General features: G+C 41.6%; 1 protein-coding gene across 2 annotated transcripts in view; it reads right to left on the bottom strand.

Moving 5' to 3' along the window:
- The window catches only part of LOC119650318, a 135,275-nt gene that overhangs the window by 40,340 nt on the left and 69,781 nt on the right, over window positions 1-25,154 (bottom strand). For both annotated transcript variants that reach the window (XM_038052973.1, XM_038052972.1), the window contains exons 3-4: window positions 7,754-8,083; window positions 315-422 (exon numbers count right to left, since the gene is read on the bottom strand). In XM_038052973.1, the coding sequence (XP_037908901.1) occupies window positions 315-422; window positions 7,754-7,898 (253 nt within the window). In that variant the 5' untranslated portion in view covers window positions 7,899-8,083. The remainder of the gene's footprint in view (window positions 1-314; window positions 423-7,753; window positions 8,084-25,154) is intronic.

The raw sequence follows: 25,154 nt of genomic DNA, 5'->3' as shown, positions 1-25,154 counted from the left end.
CAAATAATACAATTTCTATGAAGTCAGCTCCCGAATAAAGTCATAAATCAAAGCCAATGCAACCAAAACTCCCCCATTGTTTGGGGAATTTAATTACCCCGGAAAATTGCAAATATCGAATTCCAAAAACTGATATGAAATTCGTTAATGACTGCATAAATCAAAGATACTCGTAGCAATTGTTAATTCATGTTTCTCAGACTTTCCACGCAAACCAACCTCACGATTCCCAAGGATTCGCTGGGATTCCCTAAATTCGCGAAGCTCTAGTACTTTAAGCATTGCATTAAAATAAATTACGTAAATCCACTCACCCAGGACTTGGCTAAGTACAGTTCTTCCGTCTTCTCCGTGGCATGCATTGCGGGCGTCGAAAGGATTTGTGAATTGTACGAAGGCATACCCCTTGTGCATGGAAATTCCTGAAAGTACGAAAAAGAATGGAAATAAATACATAGAAATACCATCACCGAAGTTTGTTGTTGAGCATGAGGAAAGTAGTGATAGAGGAGTCGCTAGATAAGCCTTGGATGGATAAGATAAACTAAAATCTTCAAGATTGAGGAACCTTGTTGAATCATATGTTTGTACGTGTTTAATTTCGGGTGAAAATATTTTAATATTCTGCGCTTTTAATACATTTTAAATGAAGTGCTATATTTAGCTTTCCAGATGAGTTGAGAGCAAAGTTTCTCCTTTAGTACGGAGACATTGAATTTCATTCAAGTTAGATATTTGTGTTCAGAAGTTCAGAACAGAAACTTTAAATTGCTAAAGAAAACAATACAATGAGTTCACTAAACAGTTAGATAAATTTGAATTAAAGAAAAAAAATACTTTTTCCTTGTTTTGTCTGCAAGAGCAAAGATTGGTTGTTTACTTGCTGCATTTATCGCTCGATGCAGTTTAAGTCAATTTGAGTGAAAATCGATAAAGCGGTTTTCAGTTCCTTCTTCTAAACATCGATAGGCACATCTATTAATAGCATGCCGCCCTCAAATGCAAGCATTATTGAGACAAAAGTTGAAAATCCTGTAGTAAACCTCGATCGTGGGGTTAGGCAACTTGAACATCCGAGCTAGCTACGGTCAGTTGTGAGGGCAGAGCTATTTTGAAAACCAAAAGAAAGAGAGACAAACATCAACCGTGCAGGTCCGCCAAGACCTAAGTGCAGCTCCATTGAAAAATCGTCGAACAAGGATATACAAGAATGCCCTTTTGGGGCATTTCAGTCCCTCACCAGCCATCTACAAAGTTGACATGTCTTTTGAATTTAGATGAAACAAATATGGAAAGTCAAGAAATGCTTTGAAACGAGGCGCGATAATAAGGCAAAAATGGAAGCTCGCCTGCGCTCCCGGAGTCGAAAAACTTTTAGATCCACCGTCGCGAAAAAGAAGAAAGAAATCCATCCTGTTGGTCCTCAGCTGTTTTAAGGCGCGTTCTGTATGACCAATCCAATTTTCGACATCTCTTGGTCCTTGTATTACGAAATGTCAGATTTTGAGAGATCTGCAGTGAAATAAAGGGAGTTTTTACAAGAGGCCGGAAGAAGAGGAAAGAATGGAGAGAAACGTTCGCTGTTTTATCCAAAGTTTTAAAATGCAACCAACTCAACAACAACATGAAGTTGAGGTTGTTTCACGCCAGTGGTATCTATAAGCTCTAATATTATATGGAAAATGACACTGTTAAGCAACAGCTGCAAACTTTCATCAATTCACGTTTGCATCGTGGTATCGGGGTATTTTAGCCTAAGACGAAAAACTAATAAATCACTTGATTGTGGAACCAGCCAGATACTCGTAAATATGTTGATCAGCAAGCCGAAGTAATTGTCGATAAGTCAAACATTAAAGACAGGCAGCAGCTTCATTGTGGGTTATGACATGCAATGGAGGCCACTATCCCAGGATAATCGATGGCTAGAAATTCGCGTAGAGCAGTGAAGAAGAAATGCGAGCTTCTCGGTAAATCATGAACGGAGTTGAACCGCATTGTCAAACGCTGGCATTGAAGGTTGACTTTTCTGAAGCTCTGTACTACTGGCAGCAAAATTGGAGGGTAGACTTCGTGAAGCCCTGCAGACGAAACCATGATTGAAAAATGGAGCGGCTATTAAGAATCATAAGGAAGAACCTGTAAGGTCAACCGAAATAAATGGTGTAGCTCAAAAATTGTGCAGATACTTCGCAGATTGGAGAATGTTGGAGTTTACCAAAAATAGGGAAGCAAGAAAAGTACGAAGCTGCTGACGAAATCACGCAAGGAAACATTTGAATGTTTGAAAGAGAGAATGCGAATAAATCGGAAGGAAGCGAAAAAGCATTATGCAAGGTTGATGGATAAATAAATAAAAGGCAGATGAGAAATGAAAAATCTAGGCCGAAGGGAATAGTTGGACCGTGAAAAAAACGCTATGAAAAATTCATCTGAGAAAATACTAAACTGTAAGAGGGAATCATCTGCAAATATGGAAGAGGACACAAGGAGTGCTGTCAGAGTCAGTTTACTTTTGGTAGCAGCCGGTTGTCAAGTCAAGTCAAATGTAATGTAACTAAAATTAACCCACACCACCGAAAACACCCTATCTAAAATTGGTCTAAATATGCAAGTCCAAATATGGGAAACGGACCTAAATAGTACGCTAGCTAGCAGTTTTAAAATTTTAATGCTCCACCGGAACCAAACTTGCGACCGTGATAAGGGGTGAACCTGACCTAAGCGAGATGATTCCTCCACCGGGTAACACAGATTCCCATTGTGGACCAGTCAGAATACTTCTTCAGACTGAAATAATAGAAGAGGACAGGAACAATTGGAAAACCGGAAGCTCCACGCATCAGGAAAGAATGCTTTTTTTGTATTTCTTGTGAAAAAATATTTGACGAATAATGGCTGCACGTTGCGTTTTATGCAGTTTGCGCTTAGAGTGTCACACTAACCACCTTACTGCGGTTGGTATTTAATGTCCTGAGGATCCCATTAGAGCAGGAGCTTTATAATAAGACCTTTAGGGGGACGATTTTAAAAGAAAATAACAAAAACATGCTACCTAATATCAATTAAGGTCTTTATTTCTTTCATCGTAATCAAAAATCGACCCTTTAATAAAAACCTCAGCTCTGAACACTCTCGGAACAGATTCCCGTCATTAGTAACCGGTATTCGGAGCAATTCAACATATCAATTTACTTACTATAATGTGTCTGTATCGCAGAACTTAGCAGAACTTCTGATAATGATGATGTTGAAGCTTAGCTATGGATAGCAAAGAGCTGGAATCCATTGAGCCACATTTATCGGCCCTAGCTTTTGGATTCTGTCAAACTTTTGCAGTATCCGCGGCTTAGCGACATAAGATAGTATCCCGTGTAAAGAAAAAGAAAAAAGAAAAAGGAAAAGAACCAATAAGAGGTTATCATGTAACGAGTATCGAAACATAACTAAGCTATCTCTTGTTGTGAATACTTGAACGGCTGCCTTCGCGTCTTTTCGCAGGCCAAAGGTTCAGAATTGACTTTCCAACCGAATCAGCGTCGGCAATGGGTGAAGAAGAATGAGTGTATCAAGAGATAGTGCTCGACGAGTAGTACCATGATCTAGGTGACATTAATTCCGGCTTTTTTTGATTCTTAAATTTTACTTAGAATTCCTAACAAGTGGCTCCGTTTCGATGCCACAAACTCCCAAGACAGTGACTGCTGTTATGAGAGCAAGGACGCAGAGTTCAGCCGGCTAAGATCTACAGAGCCAGCCAGTAGTACTCACGAAGGAAAGCAGCGCTGCCACCCTGCAGCTGGAAATCTCTCGGAGGCCCTCAAAAAATGGTTTACCTAGTGTCCGTAGCCTGACTCTAGCTAGTGCTACGCAATAGCAAAGGAAGTACCTAAGGGTTTCTCACTCTTCTCCGCACCTTTTGCAATGTGCTCTGTAGTGTATGGTATGCCGAGCCTTGCGACATGGTCCCCTATGAGTACGTGCCCGGTGCAGACCGCTGTAATTTTGTATGTATTCCAATGCGTCTAGCACAGGAGCTCTTGCGACCGGGTTTTGTTAAAAGCGAAACAAATCCTCTTTGACTTGGCGCAGGTGGTGAGGCTTCGCCATCTGAGTTCCACGGCAGCAAAGTAGTGCGAGTAGGTTCCAGCCTTGGCAGTCCTTATCGAGATACCGGCTGTACTCGCCGAAGGATTACCAAGAGCAGAGCCCGACCTGGCCAATTCGTCAGCCCGCTCATTCCGCTCTATATTCCTAAGACCAAGAACGCAGAGGAGGGCGGCCTTGAACGTGTCGCACCGACTGTTCTGCACTGCCCCACCAGCCTCCAGGATATCTTCGGTAAGTGCAAGGCCAGAAGGAGGCTGTGGTGATAGTAGCACCTGCACACGCGGTTCTTTGAATGCTATTAATCTTTGTTTTAGTTTCTTTTACTTATTTTTTTGTATTTCTTGTATGAGACATGAGTTCCGCAAAACTCTTCTTGGGGTATCCTCCAATCTAATGTCTTGAGAATGTCAAGGCAGTGACTGAACCTCGAAGGTCGAAGCTCACAATACATCTGAGGCAGTGAAAACATCGATCGAGGGTGCTATCGATCGTGGATTTTGCTTTGCGACCACCGCACTCGGATCTGGAGTTTCACGGCTCCACGCGGCGCTGTCGAGCCATTCTTATTTTTTATTTTCATTTTCAGGTATAGCGTGCATGTAGTTCATTTAATAGACTCATGCGAATCAAGGCCACGTATAATTTGTTCATATCGCTTATATATATACTTTACCAACCTTACGTTCTCCCTGATGAACTACAAAAGCGATATGAGGAAATTAGACATGCAGAAAGTATAGAAATTTAAGAAAACACTGAAGGATGCACTTCACCACGCGATCAAGGCAGCGGTTACTCCTAGCTCTTCAAATTCATCAAGAGGCTTGAGGTTATGCGTGTGGTTCACAGAAGGGGGCTTTGTGCTTTTATTTAAGGTAGCTGATAGAGGGTGAACCGGCAAATTATGTGATCTGCCCGATCGCAAGAAATTTGGATCACTTGCAGGAAGTTATGTTTTGGTATTTTTCATTTCTTCTATTGCAAGCGAAAGATACTTGGAGTAAAAAGTGACTCTAAATTCGTGAATTTCCAGATTGCTTTAGTGAATACCGGCGCTTTGAAACGAGGAAAAGTCTGGCATTTATTCAGGAAATCTGGTTGTCAAATTGGACACCAAGCCTAACAAGACTGCTGGAAAATAGGCCTTAGATCTGCAGATCACAGCCGATCAAACGAAAATTAAGAAGAATGACATAAAGCCCAGGCAAAGCGTGTTGCAAGGCGGGCTTATAAATATTTTTACGCGAGTGTCGCATTTCCGTCTCAGGCATTCTACTGTCAAAAACACTTCCCTTGGCGTCTAGGACATCGACCCTGGACCATTTATCACATTATCATATGTCAGACCAGACCTATTTACTGTAGGAGAAGAGGGGGGTTTAGGGAGCCGCAGCTATCCTACAGTCTTTCAAATCTATCCTCCTCTTTTTTTCCCTTAAGAATGCCTGGAGGATACCGTGTCACAACGCTCCACATGTTCTCGTTATACAGCATAACCTCATTTACGTTGTTCGGAGTCATTTGAGACAGGTGATGATGATGGTGCACCCACCTTCTGCGAAAAAATGTGGCACGCATCACCCACCACTCCTTGCAGTAAGGCTACAAATACTCATGTTCACTGAGCGGCCGGGTTAGGTAACAGTCAACCAAAGCTTCTCGTCGCTGTATTCGTGCCAAAACGCCAACCCATACTTCCGAACAATAAAAGAGCTAACGAAAACCATCCACATGCTGAGTCGGCGCATCACCATTCCCAATGTAAATTAAGCTCACTCAGCATTACGGGCATCATCATTACCGCAACAATATCCGCATATCCGACCAGATATGATTCATCAGACATCGCGAATCGTATCGAACTATCTTATGAAGCAATCCAAAGGTTCTGACCCATGACGATTTGGCTCTCATTCTACGTTGTCCTTCCCGCGTCCCGTGGAACAAGGCGGTGCTTTAAATAGTCTTTCAACTTTCGCAGAAAGTAGCCTGAAATATGGAGCAATTTGCTGCGCCTTGAAAGCGCCGCAATACCTCGCAGAATTGAAGGCGTTTCTAACATCTAGCGTCGCAAGGAGCACCATTCGTCGACAGTGACGACGCTAAGGCAAACGTCACAATTCTGCAGACCTTGATTCTTAATTCCTTCATACTCGCAAGTTCTTGCTTTGTGCCTGGGTCCCCCCTTATAAGTCAAAGTGCTTTGCTATTAGCCTGTAAGTCCAGCATTTAAAGCAGCGGGTCGGAACCGTATTCCAAGTTATCTTGCAGATGATCCCCGAACAAAAGAATCAGTAACGGAAACAATGGCCAATTTTGATTTTCTAAGTTCTCATTTTTTACTGCCATCTTGAGGTTATTCACATTTTGCAAACCTCTTTAATCGCTTCCTCCACTTCTTCTTTGTTCTCAAGACAGTCCAGATGCTTCATTTTAGAGTGTACATGCGTTCAAGGTTGCCTTCGTATATAGGATGCTCGCAGAACGTATTCTTCTTGTCAGTCTTTAACCCAAATTCGACAAGTATACCACCAGTTAGACCCCATGAAATAGATTTGACGTGCAATTCAAGGTCTTCTGGTTTGGAGTTGTTGCGAATCTTTCGAAAAACTACCGCGAAAGATCTCCTCTTTGGCCCCATGGAGTCACTAGCCTCAATAGCCAACTTAAGACGATTCTTCGTGCGTCTGCCTACATCCACGCGGAACTCTTCTTGCTACGTTGTCGGCATCAGATCTCCACTACTTTTCCGTAGTTGTCTTTTATCAATTTTCCCTCCCCCTTAGCGGGTTAGGCGCCTTCGGTTTTGCGCAGAAAGGGGCAACACCAGCGATTTGCATTTTCATCTGTTTCTCTGGGGTCAAGGAGTTTAGCTAGGGTGTAATAGGGTCTAGAAGTTCCTTCATATTCATTGTATCTTCTGTGACTTCCATGGCGATATTTCCCTGAATGATGGTAGCATCCTCTTTCGGATGAGGTCCAGTTACCCAGGTGAGATTATTTGCGTTTCTGCCTGATTAATGATTTCGGCATTTTTTTTCCCAAAAAGGGTATCATGTAGCTCGGAGCTTACCATCTGTCCTCGTGGTTGCTTCCTTAACCTCAAACTCGATGGCGTCTCCCGTTTTGACCGCCTGAACTTTTACGTTCCCAGGCGCTATCCAATGGGACGACCTGCCTTTTTACCTTTTCAGTAATGGGTAATGATGATTATTCCCATGTGGCATAAGAAGTTATAGCTCCACCGAATCTCCCGCGAAAGAACAAAATGCGCAGAACAGTATACGTATCCATTATCGATTTAAAACATAAACATCGAAATTCGCTGACCTTCAATCAATATTTGCTCATTAAAGTTATTTATAGAAAATCTTGTTAACTGTTCAAGTTCTTAAAATGGATCTTTGCTAATTCATTATGGATACTTCTCAACAGTATGCAGGAATTTAACATTCCATCCTTTTCGAAACGTTTCGCATTTAAAATTGACTTGACCCAAATAAATACTGGGACCAAGAGCGAGGGAGTGATGTAAATCGAAAGGACATGCAATGAAACTCATTTTATTTCACTTTGTCCTACTTACACAGCAAATAATGTAAATAAAGTACAAACTAAATGATTCAAAGTATCTTCTACGTACCTGCTAGTCGTCCATATCGTTGAAACATTCTCTCCACATCCGTTTTCGAGCACTGGAACGTATTCAGATTACCAACGAAAATTCGCGAGTTCACAGCTTGCGGATCCTGCGAATTGGTCTGGTTCGATAGCTTTGACATCTTCATCTTGACGTTGGTCGAAAACAAATGTCCTGGTCGTGGCTGAACGGTAGCTAGGGAGCACCACGGCTCCTTTAGCTCACCAATTTTGAAAGGCGGAAGAGAAATCTGACTTGGAATGAATGCCCGATTATATGGAGTAGATTCCCGGTCGAAGGACACGAATGCAGGATGAATGTTGGGGGTGTAATCTGCAAATGGAAGCCAAGCGAGGAGGAATTATTATTCAATATGAAATAGTGGATTTGTGTTTTAAGTCGGATTATGCTTTATAGGACAATGGGGGGATTAAGGAAGCTGCTCTCAATAAAAAGCAAAATTCCAAGGGATATCTAGTGAATTGATGGCTGACTGGATTTACCAAGGCATTCTTTTGCTTGGTATTTTGCTTTTTGTTTTTTCAATGGATTGTCGACTTGATTATTTTTCCGGGATAAATGAAATTTCGTGAGGGTGAGGGTATAAGTTCTATCTTTCTGTTTGCATTTTCGAAATTAACAGATAATGGAAATTATTTTACATATTTCACGCGGAGCAATGAGCAGGAAGTGTCTGTAGACATTCAATTTAATGCAAAGTTCGTAAAATAAATTAAAAAATAACCCAGAGAAGTGAAGAACTTAATTCAGGCGAACCGACCCCACTGCTGAAAGGTACAAAGGCTAAAGAAATAGAGAAAGAAACGAAAAGATAACGATTGGTAAATTTACCCCAGACAATTAGTAAACCAAATCTAAAAATTATACATAATCTTGCTGCAAACCTTTCTCGGGGTGTTGACGTCGTAATATAACTTTACTTGTGCTTCCAGAGAAAACATAAAATTTCCATTTTGTACTTAACGGAAGGAGATGGGGAAAAGCCAGATAAATACCTGATTGAAAATATACCATAACATATGGGAAGCAACATCACATTTTTCTCGGCCCTGCCGTTGCCAGGCGCCCTTTAGCCCGGAAGCTAGACGAAACGCATTTTTCGGAGATGTTGAAAAGTTAGCCCATTGCAAGCTCCTATTTCCTCTAACATTTGGAACACTATTTCGAAACAGAGGACGAAAATGTCAGGAAAAATTTAGAAGCTGAGAGCAGCAGGGAAACTGAAGAAGAAGTACCTTGAAGGCTTGTTGTATGTCGGCTTTTATGAACATTTTTTATAAAACCGTGGATTGGATTGAAAACTTTTGGAATCAAAATTACTATGTTCCCTGGAACTCTGTGTTCAAATACGAGCAACAAGCTCAGCGAGTGGAAGAAATGTCCAAAATTCGTAAATTGACGTTCCCTAATGTTTGCCAAGGCTCAACGCAACTCAACAGTTACACAATCACCAATCAGTCCTCCGCAGTCCTTCATCCAACACAATAATCATTTTTTTTATTAATCAATAATTTACCAAACAGGCTTAAAGGTTGGCATAATTGCACTTTATCGCGACTGACTATAGTATCAGGCATTCTTCCTCGACGAACGCAAACATCAAATAGTGCCCTTGTGCAAAACAAGATTGCACAGTCATTGCAGGCCCGCAATCCAACAACATTTTCCGCACAAATAGGCACAGTTTTGATCATGAAACCTTGACGGAAACATAACAAAATTAGCCTCCCAAATTTCGTACCTTCTATTGTCCTATCGAACGTTTTGAGCCGAGTAATGTAGGGACCACCCATTCAAACCTTGATCACTTCCTGATAATCAGCACCTTTCCTTGAAACCGGTCCTGGCATTGGTGACCCTACTTCTATCTTCTCCTAGGTCGGGCTATTTCTCCCGAACCGAACCGACGAAACCATCAGTCACTTTTTTGGAACTTGTAGGTATATAGTTCCAAAAAAACGAGTCCGTGGACCACAAATGTGGAAGAAAGTTTCTCTCAATTAGTCCGGTCTAACATCAACTGGATGCCAACAATCCTCAAATAAAATAATGTCACTTCGGCCAATTTTACGTCTGAATATAATAGCGGATTTTGCTTAGATATAATTCGCATTCATCTCTTGTTTACGATTATATCTGAAGGAGCAATTACCACCTTTAACCACTTACGGTCATGCTGCTCCCAAGGCAGAGATGACGCTCTCTCTGTCCTGGATGAAACCGCCATTCACTTTTTTTAATCTTTTAGGTCGATAGACGATAGACCAGGCAGGTAGGAACAAGTGAACATCCATGGATGGGTCAGTCATAAGAACGATGGCCACGATTATTGTTATGTCAAAGATACCTAGAAATCCAACCAAATATGGAGGACGAGAAAGAAATTTTTTTAGGGTGGCGGACTTCGGAAACCCTGTTTCAGCGATTTTTGGGAGTGGGCCAGAGGCCGCCCGCTCGTCGATATCTAGCGACTGCAATGTCTCAGTAGTGAGAAACTTGGCTACTGTGACACTTAGCGCTACAAAAGAGAATAGTGAAATGAAAATGGGATCCACACCAAATCCTCTTCGTAATAGGTTGAACTTTGGGAGGTCAACGCGTAGGTTAAAGTTACCCCTCGTCGCGGGATTCACCAAGAAATTTAGATAGTCCAGAGATTGACAATAATACTGCTGGTACAGAAGATGAAGGTAGAAGGCAGTAAACCGCATAAATGAACTCTGTGAGTTCTTCAAGGAGAGGGGGAATATCCATTATCAGGTATCAGGGCTCTGATACTGGGCATTAAGTTTTCCCATATTAAGGCATTAGAAGAGAAAAAGATTCAAGCGATGTGGCAAAGTCCCGCGAGAAATGTAGCTGACTCCTCCTCAACTTAAGCTCAATGAGCCCTTTGGCGGCAAAAATGAAAAAAGACCCTTCAGCAAGGGATGCTGACCTGGGGAAAATTCCGGGGAAGTTAGTACTCCCTCAATTGTGGTGGACAATAATAATCGCTCGAAAATAATAATTATTTCCAAGAAAGTATATATCTCCTATGCCGATATCCTTCGAGAAGTGAAAGCGAATCCGCATCAGATGAAGGCAGAAAGGTGTTCTGATGTTGGAGTTATATAAATCTATGAACTAATGGATGAGTTAAAACCGCGAAAGCAAGAGTTAATAATAAAAGTGTTGCACTAAAAGAACAATTTACATATTCTTAGTGGACTAGAAGATTTCGGTTATTTTGCAGCAGCATATACTAGCCAACACGATAGACCGAAAAGATACAGGAAGTGTAGAGAGGAGGGCCATCTTGATTAAAATACTGAGAAACAAGTTTGAAGTAACTGCCTGATCCTCCATTGCCAACCACATTTCACAATATAAGTATATATGCATACTGACAATAACTTCCAACTCCAATGCAGACATTCATATATCCATCACAAATACCCACTTTCCAACAGACATACAGACATTAAAATGGGGTGAAAATATTGTTGTCACCGCAATAACAGCAATTACAATAATTCACTGGACTTTACCGGGAAGTGGAGAAGTAATTAATGAGACTATAAAATTAATTCTGCATCACTCCTATGTAAGCGTAAACACACTATTAAAAACGTTATGGTGAGAAAGGTGAGATACTTTCGAATCGACATAAAAACGGCTACCCTCCAGCAAAAGATGTAAAAAGAGGCTTAAAAGCAGATTTTGTTTTATTCGAAATTAAATCGTTATATGGCCATTAAGTGAAATATTAAATTGAAATATGTTGGCAAGCGGAAATGTTGATGACACGCTGATTTCTGTGATATTAACAAATTGGGTGATTTATTGAAAGTAGTGACCAAATGGTGGAAAATACAAGTTTATGTTGTTATTTATTAGTCTTTTCTGTAAAAAATATTTTTGACTTTTCGTGCTTTGTTCCTTTATCGGCACGCTATTTTCTGTTTTTAAGTAGGTAAAAATCCATCTCAAAGCTTTTCAAAGAAAGAGAATTATCTGTCAACAGAACACGCAGCGGACAGAGTTGTAAAACTAGGTGGGCCTGGGCTGAAAATTATACGGCGTTCATATTATTCCTTCCGCTATTGAAATTTATAACTCAGACAATCAAAAAACTTCCCCTTCACCCTCCATCCCTTTGCGGGCCTTCCAGAATAAAGCTTTAATAGTTCAGACAAATTTAAATCGGAGCTTATCTCGAGTCTGCAGCTGAATCTGAATAAAAAAAAATTTGTGACGACCGACCCTGAAAAAACAGCTTGCCGAGAAATCAGCAATTTAAATGTCCGAATGTCCGAAGAGGCGCTTCATGAGCGGCAAGAATTATTATTATTAGTCAAATCTCATCTGAACATGCGATTCCAAGGCCGAAACAATGATGACTTATTTCTTTAGTTAATGATTTGGGAACATCTCGATTCCTCCCGGCCCAAACGAAAAAAGTGGCAAGTCCGATCTAGATGAACTGATTCCGGTAAGGACTCTTGTCCTCTTGGCTTATCTGTTCTTATCTTATACCCCCGAGTTTTGAGGTACCTTTCGAAATGATCTCGACCAACTTGTCCAAAAATGGAATGATCGCCTCATGTAACACGGTCTTACATTAAATCTGAACCACAACTGGTGGTTTTTCTGATCGACGTATCAACGAATGTCTCAAATCTAAAATTTACCGCAATGTCGTCCATCCTGCCGCTTTCTATGGTTCTGAGCGTTGGCTGACTGTAAAAGGAAATGAACGACGCAACGAGGTTGCGTTGAACTACTGACGTGACACATTTTGATCGCATCCGAAATGAGTATATCCGCAATCGATATGGAGTTGCACCGATCATGGCAAAACTGCGGAAGAGGCGTCTTCGATGTTATGGTCACGTAATTTACGCTAACGTGAAGTCACTCGCCAAGATTGGTCTGAACATCGAAGTCAACTGTAAGCGACCAAAGGGCCAGCCGAAACAACGGCGGCTTGATACGCTGGATGGGGATTTAAAAGCCTCATGATTGCATCCAGATTAGCCATTTGATAGAGCCAAATGGCGTACCCGATCACGGCGAGCCGACCCCGCTTGTGAACAGGAAAAACGCTGGGAAAAAGGAACAAGATCAATGTGCTTAAGCAAGGCGAGCACGCGGTTTTTCCGCGAAACGACACATCATAATTATTGCTGTCTTAGCAGAGCTGTCTCTTTCACCTATCTGTAAATCAGAGATCTTTCCCAGAGAGCGGAGGAAGGGGATGATAGATCTACATTCCAACATACCAGTCATGAGTGCGACAATCGAGAGGCATATGCATGCTTTCTGCTGCCGAAAAAAATATAGTCGAAGCTTAATCGACAGAAACCATATTGGATTCTACTCTGGACCCTTCTGCAATGATCACATCCACTGCCTAGGAATCATTTTGAAGCAGCGCTCAGAGTTCAGATTTCAGCTTCACCTGCTTTTCAACGATTTCGAGGAGGCTATCGACGGCGTCAACAAGGAGTGTATCGAGAATGCCCTATGCAGAAAGGGCATTCCGGGCAAACTGATAGCTATTGTCAGAGCAACATATGATAATGCACGATGTCACGTGCTGAATCTAAGTTGAATTTCAGAGATTGGTGGACATGGACGACTTTAATAGATCATGATATTGAGCATCTGAACTATGCTTGCGATACCTACCTGCTCTCCTATTGAATCTTGTACCATGGCCAAATAACTGACTAGAACCGAAATGAAAGTTAACACTAACAATACCACGGTTTTGATAAGTCGATGTGCCCTTCCTCTCTGCACTAATGGGCAGAATATCGAGGATGTTGATCGACTTATATTTCTCGAAAACTTTGTTTCTGCCGACTGTCAAAATGAACTTGACATCACCCGCATTAACAATGCCAGGTCCGCCCTTGTTTTAATTGCCAACTTGCTAATGCAGATAACGTTAAGAGCAACATCGAATTGCGCCAATGTTTTTCTGTGCTGTTACATGGGAATGGTACATGGAAAATGACCGCCACTATTACCCAAAGCTACAAGCTTGCCACTTGCCTCCGGAATTTCATCGGACGCCTCAAAAAATCTATAACGTAGGGGCAACGAATAAATTGCTGGCTATACCATGCAATGGAACCCCTTAGAGTGGAAGGAGTCACTCTAGGAGCACATGGTGCAGAAATGGGAATAAGTAGTGTAGGCTTCTCGGGGAGACCTAAAGAGAGCTAAAGCCCATTTCGTTGAGCCGGGAATGATAGCACAAAGGCTTTGGGAGTGCAAAGGCAAGAGGGAAACATCGTGGCAAACGAAGGACGGGAGGCGGGGGAGGGTTGAAGAAGACACCTCTCTAAAATTTATGCACAGAAAGCACTGTAAAGGTGGTAATGTTTGTGTTCTGGAAAATGTTTCTTACAGTAAATTGGCGTCTTTTTTCAGAGCTCCCAAGTAAATTATCTTTTTAACAACCAACTGAACTATAGAGCAAATTCGAAACTCTCGACCATTTTCATTGAAAACAAAGCAAATTAGCGCGATTTTTGGATAGTTTGGTGAAAATTCCTGCAGAAGCTCGAAATTGACAATCACCGCGATCACCACAAAATATTTTACCACAAATTCTTCCAGTCAATCTTCCTAGATGATTCCTCATTTGTTTCCATATTTTGGTAGATTGGTGTTTTAAAATGGAATCCAGTGCATCATCACTGCATCTTTTCTTCATCTTCAAGCCCGTATGATTGAGTCACCTTACGTGTTTTTATTATATGTTGCGTATACTTTCCTTGTCTCAGTCCCTCCTATATGTACATGACTTCTTCGAAAATTTTTCAGAAGTTCTTACTGTAACTTTCCCGTTTCTTCTCTTCATTGTCTGTGGTGACTTTAACCTCCCTTTCCTCTCCTAGCCTAATATTCCCGGCCCTCCACAACTTCCAAATTGTTCCTCTTATCCGTCTCTCCCTTTATTCAGTTTCATGAACTACTTTTCAGTTCAAACGCACCACAAATCATCGAAATCGCATTCTCGATCTATTCCTCTCCGTCCTGTCCGTCTGAACGGCTCCTATTTCCTATTTTCCCTATGTTGTTCTTGATGCCCATCATCCTGTCCTCAATCAACTGGGCTCCAATTCTCTCACCATTAATCTGCGACCAAGCCCTCCTCTCCTTTTGCTCCATTCTGTCTCCTCTTTCCTCGTCACGTTCGTTCCCCCTCCAAATCCTTGAGCTCCTACTTTTTATGGTTGACCACTGAAATCCATAAAAAACTTCGTTTGAAGCAAGCTGTAAGAAGCCCCGGAAGCCATGCAGGCTTTGTCCACTGCAGCTCTCTGCAAACTTCAGTTAAGTCGCTGATAGTTAAGTCTAGAAAGGATTGAAGTCGAATTGGTATATGGTAACTTGAAGCCTTTCTGGTCTCAGATCCGTAACGCCCGCAATGCCTCCCAGTTTCCTCTCACTTTCATCAAATTATTTGGCTCTATAGCTACCTCTCCTTAGCTATCCAGTGGTTTACTTTGCAGTTACTTCTCCTCGGTGCATAACTCCTCTCCCTCTTCTTCCTCTCTCCCCCTTCAGAGTACAGCTTATCCTTCCATACGCCGCTTTAGTCCCTCTTTGGTGAAGTACCCCAACCTTGATGCCAATGTCGGACGCGGCCTCGATGGTCTTCTAAACCTCTTCCTACTTAAAACCTCCCTTCCCTTCCTAAATTCATTATTTTCCACAAGAGCCTAGAAGAGTGCTTATTTTTCCCACACATAAAAGCGGTGGTCATACTCTTGCTGAGAATTGCCGCCCGTTTTCACTAGTCTCATCCTACTCCAAGAGGTAAGTCAATGACTGGCTAACCACCCACGTCGCCCACTTTATAGCCGAGTAGCACGACTTCATAAAACGTCGATCCACTACCAATCTTCTGTACTTCACCAACTTTTGTGGCCAAATGCCTTAACTCTCGGCAGGAAGTCCACGTCATTTACACGGACTTTTCTAAGGTCTTCGATTCCGTTAACCACGAGATACCATTGTCCAAACTCGCCTCTCCCAACATTTCAGGACCATTAATTACATTGCTTGCCTCATGTCGCTCCTTCCGATCCTGTAACGTTTTCTTTGATGGTTGTATTTCTAGTCCTTTTCCCGCTCCTCTGGTGTACCACAAGGATCCATTCGAAGACCTTTTTTATTTTTATTCTTTATTAACGACCTCCCCTCTGTCCTTACTTGTCCTTGCTGGTTGTACGCCGATGACCTCAAGATGTTTTCCTCTGTTTCGTCCCCAATGGATTGCACTTCCCTGCAGGGAAATCTGGATACTTTGGTCCATTGGTGTGCGGTTAATAAGTTGGCTCTTAATGTCAGCAAATGCTACTTGATATGTTACTCGCTTAAAGCCTCTCCTATCCTTTTCTCCTACTCTTTTGGTGGTTGCTCTCTGTCCTATCTGAACTCTATCCTCGACCCGGGCGTAACCTTCGACGAAAAAGTCCGTTTTGACAGCCACTCGATGTGTTACTGGCTTAAAGCCTCTCCCACCCCTTTCTCCTACTCTCTTGGTTGTTGCTCTCTGTCCTATCTGAACTCTATCCTCGACCCGCCGTAACACGTTTTGACAGCCACTACTTCGATATCACCAACCGTGTTTACAAAATGTCAGGTTTCATACAGCGTTCCTGCACTGATTGCACTTCGGTCTAACCCTCCAGAATGCTTTTTAACTCCCTTGTGAGAAGCGTCCTTGAGCATTGTTCCATGATTTGGTCCCCCTTCTATAATTATGATTGTCTTGCCCTAGAGAAGATACAGGCAAATTCACCCGCTCGCTCTTCTTTAAGATAAACCTCTCCCGTATTGAATTTTCCGCTGCCCCCATACCCTTTGTCTTCCTTACCTGTAACAACCTAGAATCTTCATCGATCTTTGCACCCTCTACAAACTCTCTACCGACTGAATGGGCTGCTTCGCCTCTGCCGATATCGTTTTTCGTAACGCGTCATACAACACGCATAAGGCTGACATTTTCGGTGTGTCCTTCGCGGAGCTCGAAGTCTATTTCCATTCTTCGATCCCAACACTAAGTCGGTGTTATAATCCACTACAGCTTGATCTTATGGACCCCTTTTCGCACGTTAGACTACCATCTTTGCTTTTTCCTCCTTCTGAAGGCAATATGTAATTCTTTCTGTTTATTGTAAATAAATAAATAATCAGTTGATATTTGACTTATATTAAGGTAGGAGATCATCATCATCATCATCAACGGTACAACAACCGGTATCCGGTCTAGGCCTGCCTTAATAAGGAACTCCAGACATTCCGGTTTTGCGCCGAGGTCCACCAATTCGATATCCCTAAAAGCTATCTGGCGTCCTGGCCCACGCCATCGCTCCATCTTAGGCAGGGTCTGCCTCGTCTTCCTTTTCTACCATAGATATTGCTTTTATAGACTTTCCGAGTGGGATCATCCTCATCCATACAGATTAAGTGACCCGCCCACCGTAACCTATTGAGCCGGATTTTACCCAAACCGGACGCTCATAGATTTCGTCATTGTGCAGGCTATGGAATCGTTCATCCTAATGAGGTAGGAGATCACCAGTCGAATGCTCGAGTTTTTCTACCGCCCAGAAGTTTGGCGAGGTTGATTCCGATCCTCTTTAGCGATAACGCTGGGTTTCCTAACTCTGGGATGGTAGCTGTATCCGCTCCTACTAGCAGAACGTAACACCCAAACACTGTGCCGTCTATTAAATGAGTTTGGTGCCCAATGTGAACCCCCTCGTACGGTGAGGTTTTGGACCATATTTTAGGTGTACCCTTAGTCAAAACTAGAACCCACTACTATTTCTATCTTCATCATCTGACAGTTAGCTTGTATCCTGGCTAGACAGGTGGAATTAAAACATATTCCTTTAATAGATGTTTTTACTAAGTTCATTTCAGTTAACGGACTTCTCGATTTATCATTCACTTGCTAATAAATGTTTTATCAGCAGTAACTAGGTATTACGCAACAGCAAACTTAATGGATCCAATTGCATTTGAAGTCGGAATGTCCACCTTCTAAATTGGAAAAAGCAATATCAGATACTCGAGCGGAAATTCAAGGTACTTTAAGCGTTAGTAAAGAAATGGATGGAAATGTGAAACGACCCAGTGCCAGCAATTTAAGCCAAAACAGCATCTTGCTGGAGAAAGTATGTATACAATGGCCACCACCGTAACGAGACCACCACAATTCTAATTTGAAAAGCCTCGAAGTGTAAGTGGCATGTCGAAATGTTTAGTGCATGCACTTGGGGTCATTAAGATTTCATTAAGGCTCATTAAACACACGGGACGGCAGAAAGTCACAGAACGAAGAAGTCATGAATGTTTTCACCCCCAACACCCTAGCACCCCATTACACGCTATTATCGTTGTCCAGAACCGACATCATTTATGCGACCTTTCCGCCAGTTTTATTTCAATCATCTAATCATTTACTGGGTGTCTATAAAACAGGACTACCCCCTGAAATTCGTCGTCTATAAAGTAGCAACCACCTGCTCTTATCACATGATCGCGCTTTTACGGTCCTTTTACATCTCCATACTTGTCTCGTTTCAACGTTCGTCACCTGAGCTGCCGAGCTCTGAGGTCTGATACTTTTGAAATGCTGCCTGCTTGCCGCGGCAAGGACTGCTCCTGCCCCGCCATGTTTTATGCATGGAAGACGGGTGTCATAGCGTCGTACCGAAGGATGAAACAGGAAAATACGACAATAAACGGATTTTATATTGCAAATACATTTGATGGGCGTAGAAGGTTGGTTTTTTATTCGCAGGAGTAAGGAACCGGCTTGTCACGTCCTTTTGGTATGATATCAATTTGCCGTGGAATAACAGATCCAAACTTCTTCCATTCCGCGTCTCTTTTCATTCACCCGTCTGATAACTGCCTGGGAAATTCCATAAAAATATTCCGGTGGTCTACAATTCCAAGTTTTATGTTTCACGCATTTTGAAATTTACTCGTCCACGTCGGGAACGGGGAGTTTTGGATACACTCCCTGCACCAGCATCAATTGTATGTATATTTCCATTCATCGTAATGGATGGAGGAAGTTTTTCGGCTTTTATTTATGTGCTCGAGGAAAATAAATGGAAAAGTATTTTGTGCGAATTAAATGAACATTTAGTGAGGCCATTTATGCTATTCATTTTCACTTTTCTGGGTAATGCCGGCACTAATGGAATTCGTATGGGGGTTAGGGTTCGCCTTTCGCGATAGAAATAGTAGATAAACTGGACAGCAATAATGCAGTTTATTCATGTGCAGCGATAAAAGTTTGTGCAATTTTAATATCTGAGCTTGGGAATTTATCTTTTCTGTTGAGTGAAAGAAACATGAAAAAGCGTTTAAGTACACGCTGCAAAAATAATTGCAAGAGTAACTCAGTGAACTCTGTAAATGCAAATTTCTGGTATTGTAGCATTCGTTGCATTTTTAACATGGTTTGGGCTCTTTGATTGTAAATGATGAAAATGCACAGGGAAATAGGATTGTTTGGTATTGGAGTACGTACTATCAAGCATTTACATAGTATCCACGGCTATGCTGAACTGGGTCCCGCTCTTCATTCTTTCATATGAGTAGGCTCGCTTTGAAGTGATTCATTGAAAACGTTTTGCATTTTACTGGAATAAATAGTCAGAATGGGATTTTTTAGGCCGAATTACAGATAAAGTACAAAAAAATAAAGCGTGTCCTAAATACCATTCATGGAAATATATACATACATGTATGCGCGTCTTAATTAAAAATACCATTGATACACTTATTTTTCCATCTGTTTATTTCTATCTTAACAATTAAAGCACATTTTCTTTAGATTTTGCCCCATTGGAGTTGTAATTATTTCTTTGTTCAGCCTGCATTACGGCTAGATCACGTCCCATTTAACAAGTTGAGGGTACTATGGCTAATATGAGCAACTTCAGCACAAAATTGTAAAACCCATATCTAGTCAGTTGGTAAGCAGCTGCCAGTAATTGCTATCGAAAATTCCCGACTGAACGAAACATCTCAGATGTGTACCAGAGCACTGGAACATCACTGGCAAGGAGGTTGAAAAACCGGTTCACCAAGGATGTGACTTCAAAGCTTCAAGGGTTCATGCAGCCAAGTGGATAAATTTGAATTCCTTTGACAGTCGAGAAACTTTGTAAAATAGCCCGCGGCTTCGGGAGCGATATTTTCATTGCGCCTTAAAGTGATATGAAAACCATAGTCGGGACTTTAAGAGGACACTTCTCCTTAAAGTACCACATGAAAAAATACCATCATGGTAAAGTTGGGTTTGTCAACCATAGCCCAGGAGAGAGCTTTACCCTCTCCTGAATATGCCGTAGAAAAAGGTCCTGCCTTTCTTATGGCGGAGACTACTCGTCAAAAAGTTACGGCACTCTAAAAAGGGGGTATTTTAGTATCATAAATAAGCTTATTGATGGGGAAATTATAGTTGCGATCTGCAAGGGTTGCTACAGTGGGAGCTGCCTCTTGTTCATCTATATCCTCCCGTATCAGCGCGGGTGCCCTCCATTTCCATTATCTCCTTACCCGCTTCCAAGATGGGGTTGAATATTCAATCTTTGCAATAACTATTACTAGTGTTAAGGCGGTAATTACTTTTTCAAATCTTAAGCTTTAATTTTAATTAATTTCAAAGGAACCTTGCGCAATGATTTGTTGTTTAACAGTGTATGAGCCTTATAATGAATGACTTCAGTGTAAACTGGCACCTGATTTTTAGAGGGTATTTTAGACGGTGTTCGCTTAACACGAGGTCGATTTGTTTGATGTTTGTCTCGCTCCTTCGTGAACTCTGTGGACCGCTTTTCGCGTGGACAAAATACTTCCAAGAACCGTTTCGAGAGACATAGCTAGTTGAGTAATCCGCAGTCCTTTGCCACTGGCAGTTTTTTGCAAGCTCAGGTACGTGTCCAGCATATCTCTTGTAACGCTATGGCATTGGCCTTATATTGAAGCAGGGTATTTTCTAGCTGCCTGGAACTCATTTTCTGTGCAGGCTGCGAACGTTCCATGAAAAATGCATAAATCATTTATCCGTTTTCGTTTCCGGATCCATCGTTGTAGAATTCGTCCAGTCCGAGGTTCTTTTCGTGTTCCGATAACACATATCTCAAAAATCATCACGGGGTCGTCTCCGGACTTACGAATTCCTTCAAAATCTAGCTATGGATTTATGCGGGATAGCGTTCCTACGCAGAGCGCTTATTCTATTCACTTACTAACGCCTTCGAAAACCTTCTTCTGGCCGTTGGTTATGAGCCGTAGTATAAGGTGTCTAATTCCACCCCAGGGAATTTTCCCGCCATCTTCTTTTTCCAGTCTCCAGGATCCAGGAAATTTTTTCCAACCATGGAAGTCATGCAAAACTTCATCAGTCTTCAGTTTGGAAGTGTTAAGTCAGGGAAATATGGGGGTGGTTTCGAAAGTCCTCACTAAATGGGTTCAGAAGCGTGTTGGTATAAATGATCGTACGCGAGCGAAAATTGTTGTGCAATGGGTTCAAAATCTTAGCCGACTTTCATTCTGTTTAGTTTGAATTACTTTTTTAAGCCTTTTTGTCATTCTGAATTAATCACCGCCCACTAAGGCAGAAATTCTATCAAAATTATCTCTTTTCGCTTACAAAACATGGTGACTACGATTCCTTTACCGAAAATGAACTCTTTTCCGAGAAATAAGGAACTAGTGTGGTATCCTTGCTATGATTATCTTTTTATTATTTATGGAATAGGCCACCCACGTCTCATTTTCACGTATAATCGAACTTAGAAGATCCTTGGCATCAATTTCAAATTAGTTCATGGTATTCTGTCAGTTATTTTCCAAGCTGAGAGTTCTGAAAACACCGCAGAAATTTAATGGTGGTTATTTGCCTTGAGTGTCCGGATAGCTCAGTGGTTAGAGCACTAGGCTGTCATACGGAAGGTCGCGGTTCAAATCTCACTGGTGGCAGTGGAATTTGCATCGTGATTTGACGTCGGATACCAGTCGACTCAGCTGTGAATGAGTACCTGAGTCAAATCAGGGTAATAATCTCGGGCGAGCGCAATGCTGACCACATTGCCTCCTAGTGTACCGTTACGGTCTTGAATGAAGTGCTCTAACACACTTCAAGGCCCTGATCCAATATGGATTGTTGCGCCAACGATTATTATTATTATATTATTATTTGCCTTGAGATGCACTTTTGAAAAACTAGTGGGTGTTGGTATGAAATAGTGTAAACAGGCTCCCGCACCGAAAGGCCCTAGTACCTATTACTCCCAAAGTGCACGGAATGTCAGCAGCAGACACCACCTAGTAACCACTTCGGGCACGCTGCTCCCAGGGCAGAGGTGAAGCAGCGTCTGATGAATTGCCTCTGCCCTCGACGAAACCATAAATCATCCATTATTGAAAGTTTTGGTGCCAGCCCAGAACAGCCGGGTCCGAGGGCCAGAAACCGAGAAAACTAATTTATTTACAATTGATCCAGTCCGCCATCAACTGGAGGGATGGATGGACCCCCTCATATCCTAAAGTAAAATTTACATTTGAAAGTAATTTCAGGCTTGAAGCAGTTATCATCATCATGGATTACCAAGGAGAAATTATAATTATATCCTGCAAGTGACGGGAGAAAATCGAAATTTAACTTGGGAATCAACTATGTCGTCTCCTATTAAAAGTAACCTGCGCTTTTGGAGAATTTTCAAAAAATTCTGTTCGTAAGTTACTTCTTCCTTGCAATGACGGACCAGGTTTTTTGGACCAGAAGAAAAGAGATGAGAGAACTTGTTGTTGTCTTCTCAACCGAGCCAAGGTTTAAACCAAAAGTTTGCAATCGATAAATCTCATTCTCATGGCAGAGCCAACAAATCTGTAGCCGCTTTTGATCTCGATTCTTTGTAGGGCAGAGGTAAGCCAACCTATGATGAGCTTGCTTTTGATGAGCTTAAGGAACAAACCCCTCAGCAAATTTTTTATAAGTTGGGTATTCTTCGAAGAAGATTGATCGGTGCACTTGAAGAAAATAGGAAGCTGCTCCTCAAAATTACTGCCACTGCGTAGATAGCGAAGACTAATATACCTCCCAAAAAAAAAAGAAAATAGGAAGGACTATATCACATTTCAGAAATTAACGATGTCGGTAACCAGATTAATCAAAGAACTTGGAGAGATGACCATCATTCAAAACAGTCTCTTGACCAATTATCGGGATTTTACAGAAAAATTGTGTAAGGCTAGGGTCTGAGCTCCGCCCTCAACGCTAACTGCGGAAACGGAGAAAACCCTAAATAATCCATCCGAAAATAATAATGAAGACTTGACTAATTACGGAAACTGAACTGGATCGATGACTATAAGATACTGATAACTGTTGATAGGTGCGAGCGCCATGCTTTGGAGCTCTGTTACTGAAAGGAAATGTCGAGAAGAGATATAACGTCATTGCCTCGACGTGAAATTTCAAAGGAATCCGAAGTTGAAAACGGAGTTTGCCAAGGTTGTACCTCCTCACCTCTTGTTAACGGTGAAGTTTTTGATACTGATGTATCGGGGCTCAATGGATGATCGATGGATCATCTTTCCTCGAAAACCTCGATTATGCTGATTACATTTGCTTGTCGCTTCACCAGGTCATGGACCTTGGCCAAATGGCCTTGATTTGGAGAAGGTGGCGAGTAGATTCGGACTGAAGGTAAACGCCAGGAAAGCCAACATTCTTAGTCTGACGATCATCTGACTTTTTCTGTTTGAATTGATGGGCATAGCATCGAAAGCGGTAATCATTTTGTATATCTAGGAAGCGTCGTCGTGTCATTGGGGTCTTCTGGCGCCAGGCACAACAACAAATGAAGTATTTCGCCGACATAGGGGAAGATGTGACGATGCACAGATGTGATTAACGCAGTTTTCTTCACATGGGGGGGACAAATGGGCCAAACTGATTGAGGCAGGGCTAAGCTATTGTTTCAGATAAAGGGGTCAGAAGCCTGGTAGCAAACGAAGAAAACTCTGCCGCGGTGGCGTCAATTCAGAGAATTCCCGCTATTTCTGGAAATCAGTTGAAGTCACTCGTGCTAAAGAGCAAGGAAAAAAAATACTAAACTCAATTTGTGGACGGATGGAGTACCTCGAAAATCCAATCAGCGAAAGAAGTCTTCCCGTGTGAAACTCCGCATCTTTTACTTTATAGGAACCATGAGCACGCCATATAAATTTATTGGTCACTATTACAAATAACAACCAAATTTATTTCCAATATTTCAAGAAGAATTTTCAAAATGTCCGCCTTGGATATTGCTGAAAATGAAGCTTCGCTTAATTCATGCTATTCAATAGCGATATTACGAATAAAAATTCATATAAGGCTTCGTAAAGAATGAACTCAACGATTGAGTACAGTCATGCTAAATTGACCGCTAAAAATAAAATCCGGTTTTATGCCAAAAACTTCATCTTATTTCAGTGGATTCAACACGCTTGAGGAAAATTGCACCTCATGCTCTTTTGTATCTGAATGGTGCAAGCATCCATTTTCATTCACACATTGGCTGCAAGTGACTCGAAGTATTGAAGATTTTGGGATAATTGCTTTTCTAAATTTATTCGATTTCAGTGCTATATTGGGGGCATTGCCTTGGTAGATTCACTATGAAATGTTGGCTTATTATTAGTAAAATATATTGAAATAAATGCCAAGTTAAAATACTCAGATTGTGGCTATTTTTTCTGGTAGAAGCGGGTTTTCGCTGCTCATTTGTACAAACGTAGTTTACCTGAACGTGTAATACTATTCGGCCGTAGAGAGAGTATTAATTTGGAATACAAGCGTCTTTAATTATTTTTCTTGTTTACTTCGGATGATTTTATTGTAAAATACTTTAAACATTCCTAGCAAGTATCTCACTTTTAAAATGAAGTAAATAAACAAACATATCATTTCTACATGCATGCAGCCTGTATGTAAACAAATCTGTACCAAAATAATGGAGCAGAATATATTTAAGAAAAATATTACGAATTGTAGATAGTATCAAGTTAAATAGAAGTACTTCAGGAATGCCAAAAAGATATAATACATATATCTTCCAGTTACGTAGCGTGATTTGAAGGTGATATTTATTCCCAAACCAGTGAAAGCCAGACGCGCGGGCGTAAAAGGCTTGCCACCGACGAGTCTAACTTTCTTTCTACTAAAATGATGAGGAGTACATAAAGTCCCAGGTGACCGCTTCACTGTACGCAATATGCTTCCAGAAAAGAAAATCAACAGTGACAGCACCACATGAGCTCGCAGAGAAAACTGTGGAGGCATTCATGGATATCGAAGTTG

Source organism: Hermetia illucens, chromosome 2 (genome assembly GCF_905115235.1).
Source record: "Hermetia illucens chromosome 2, iHerIll2.2.curated.20191125, whole genome shotgun sequence".
Taxonomy (NCBI): domain Eukaryota; kingdom Metazoa; phylum Arthropoda; class Insecta; order Diptera; family Stratiomyidae; genus Hermetia; species Hermetia illucens.
Note: the sequence above shows the minus strand (reverse complement) of the source record. Positions and strands in the feature narration are given on the sequence as shown.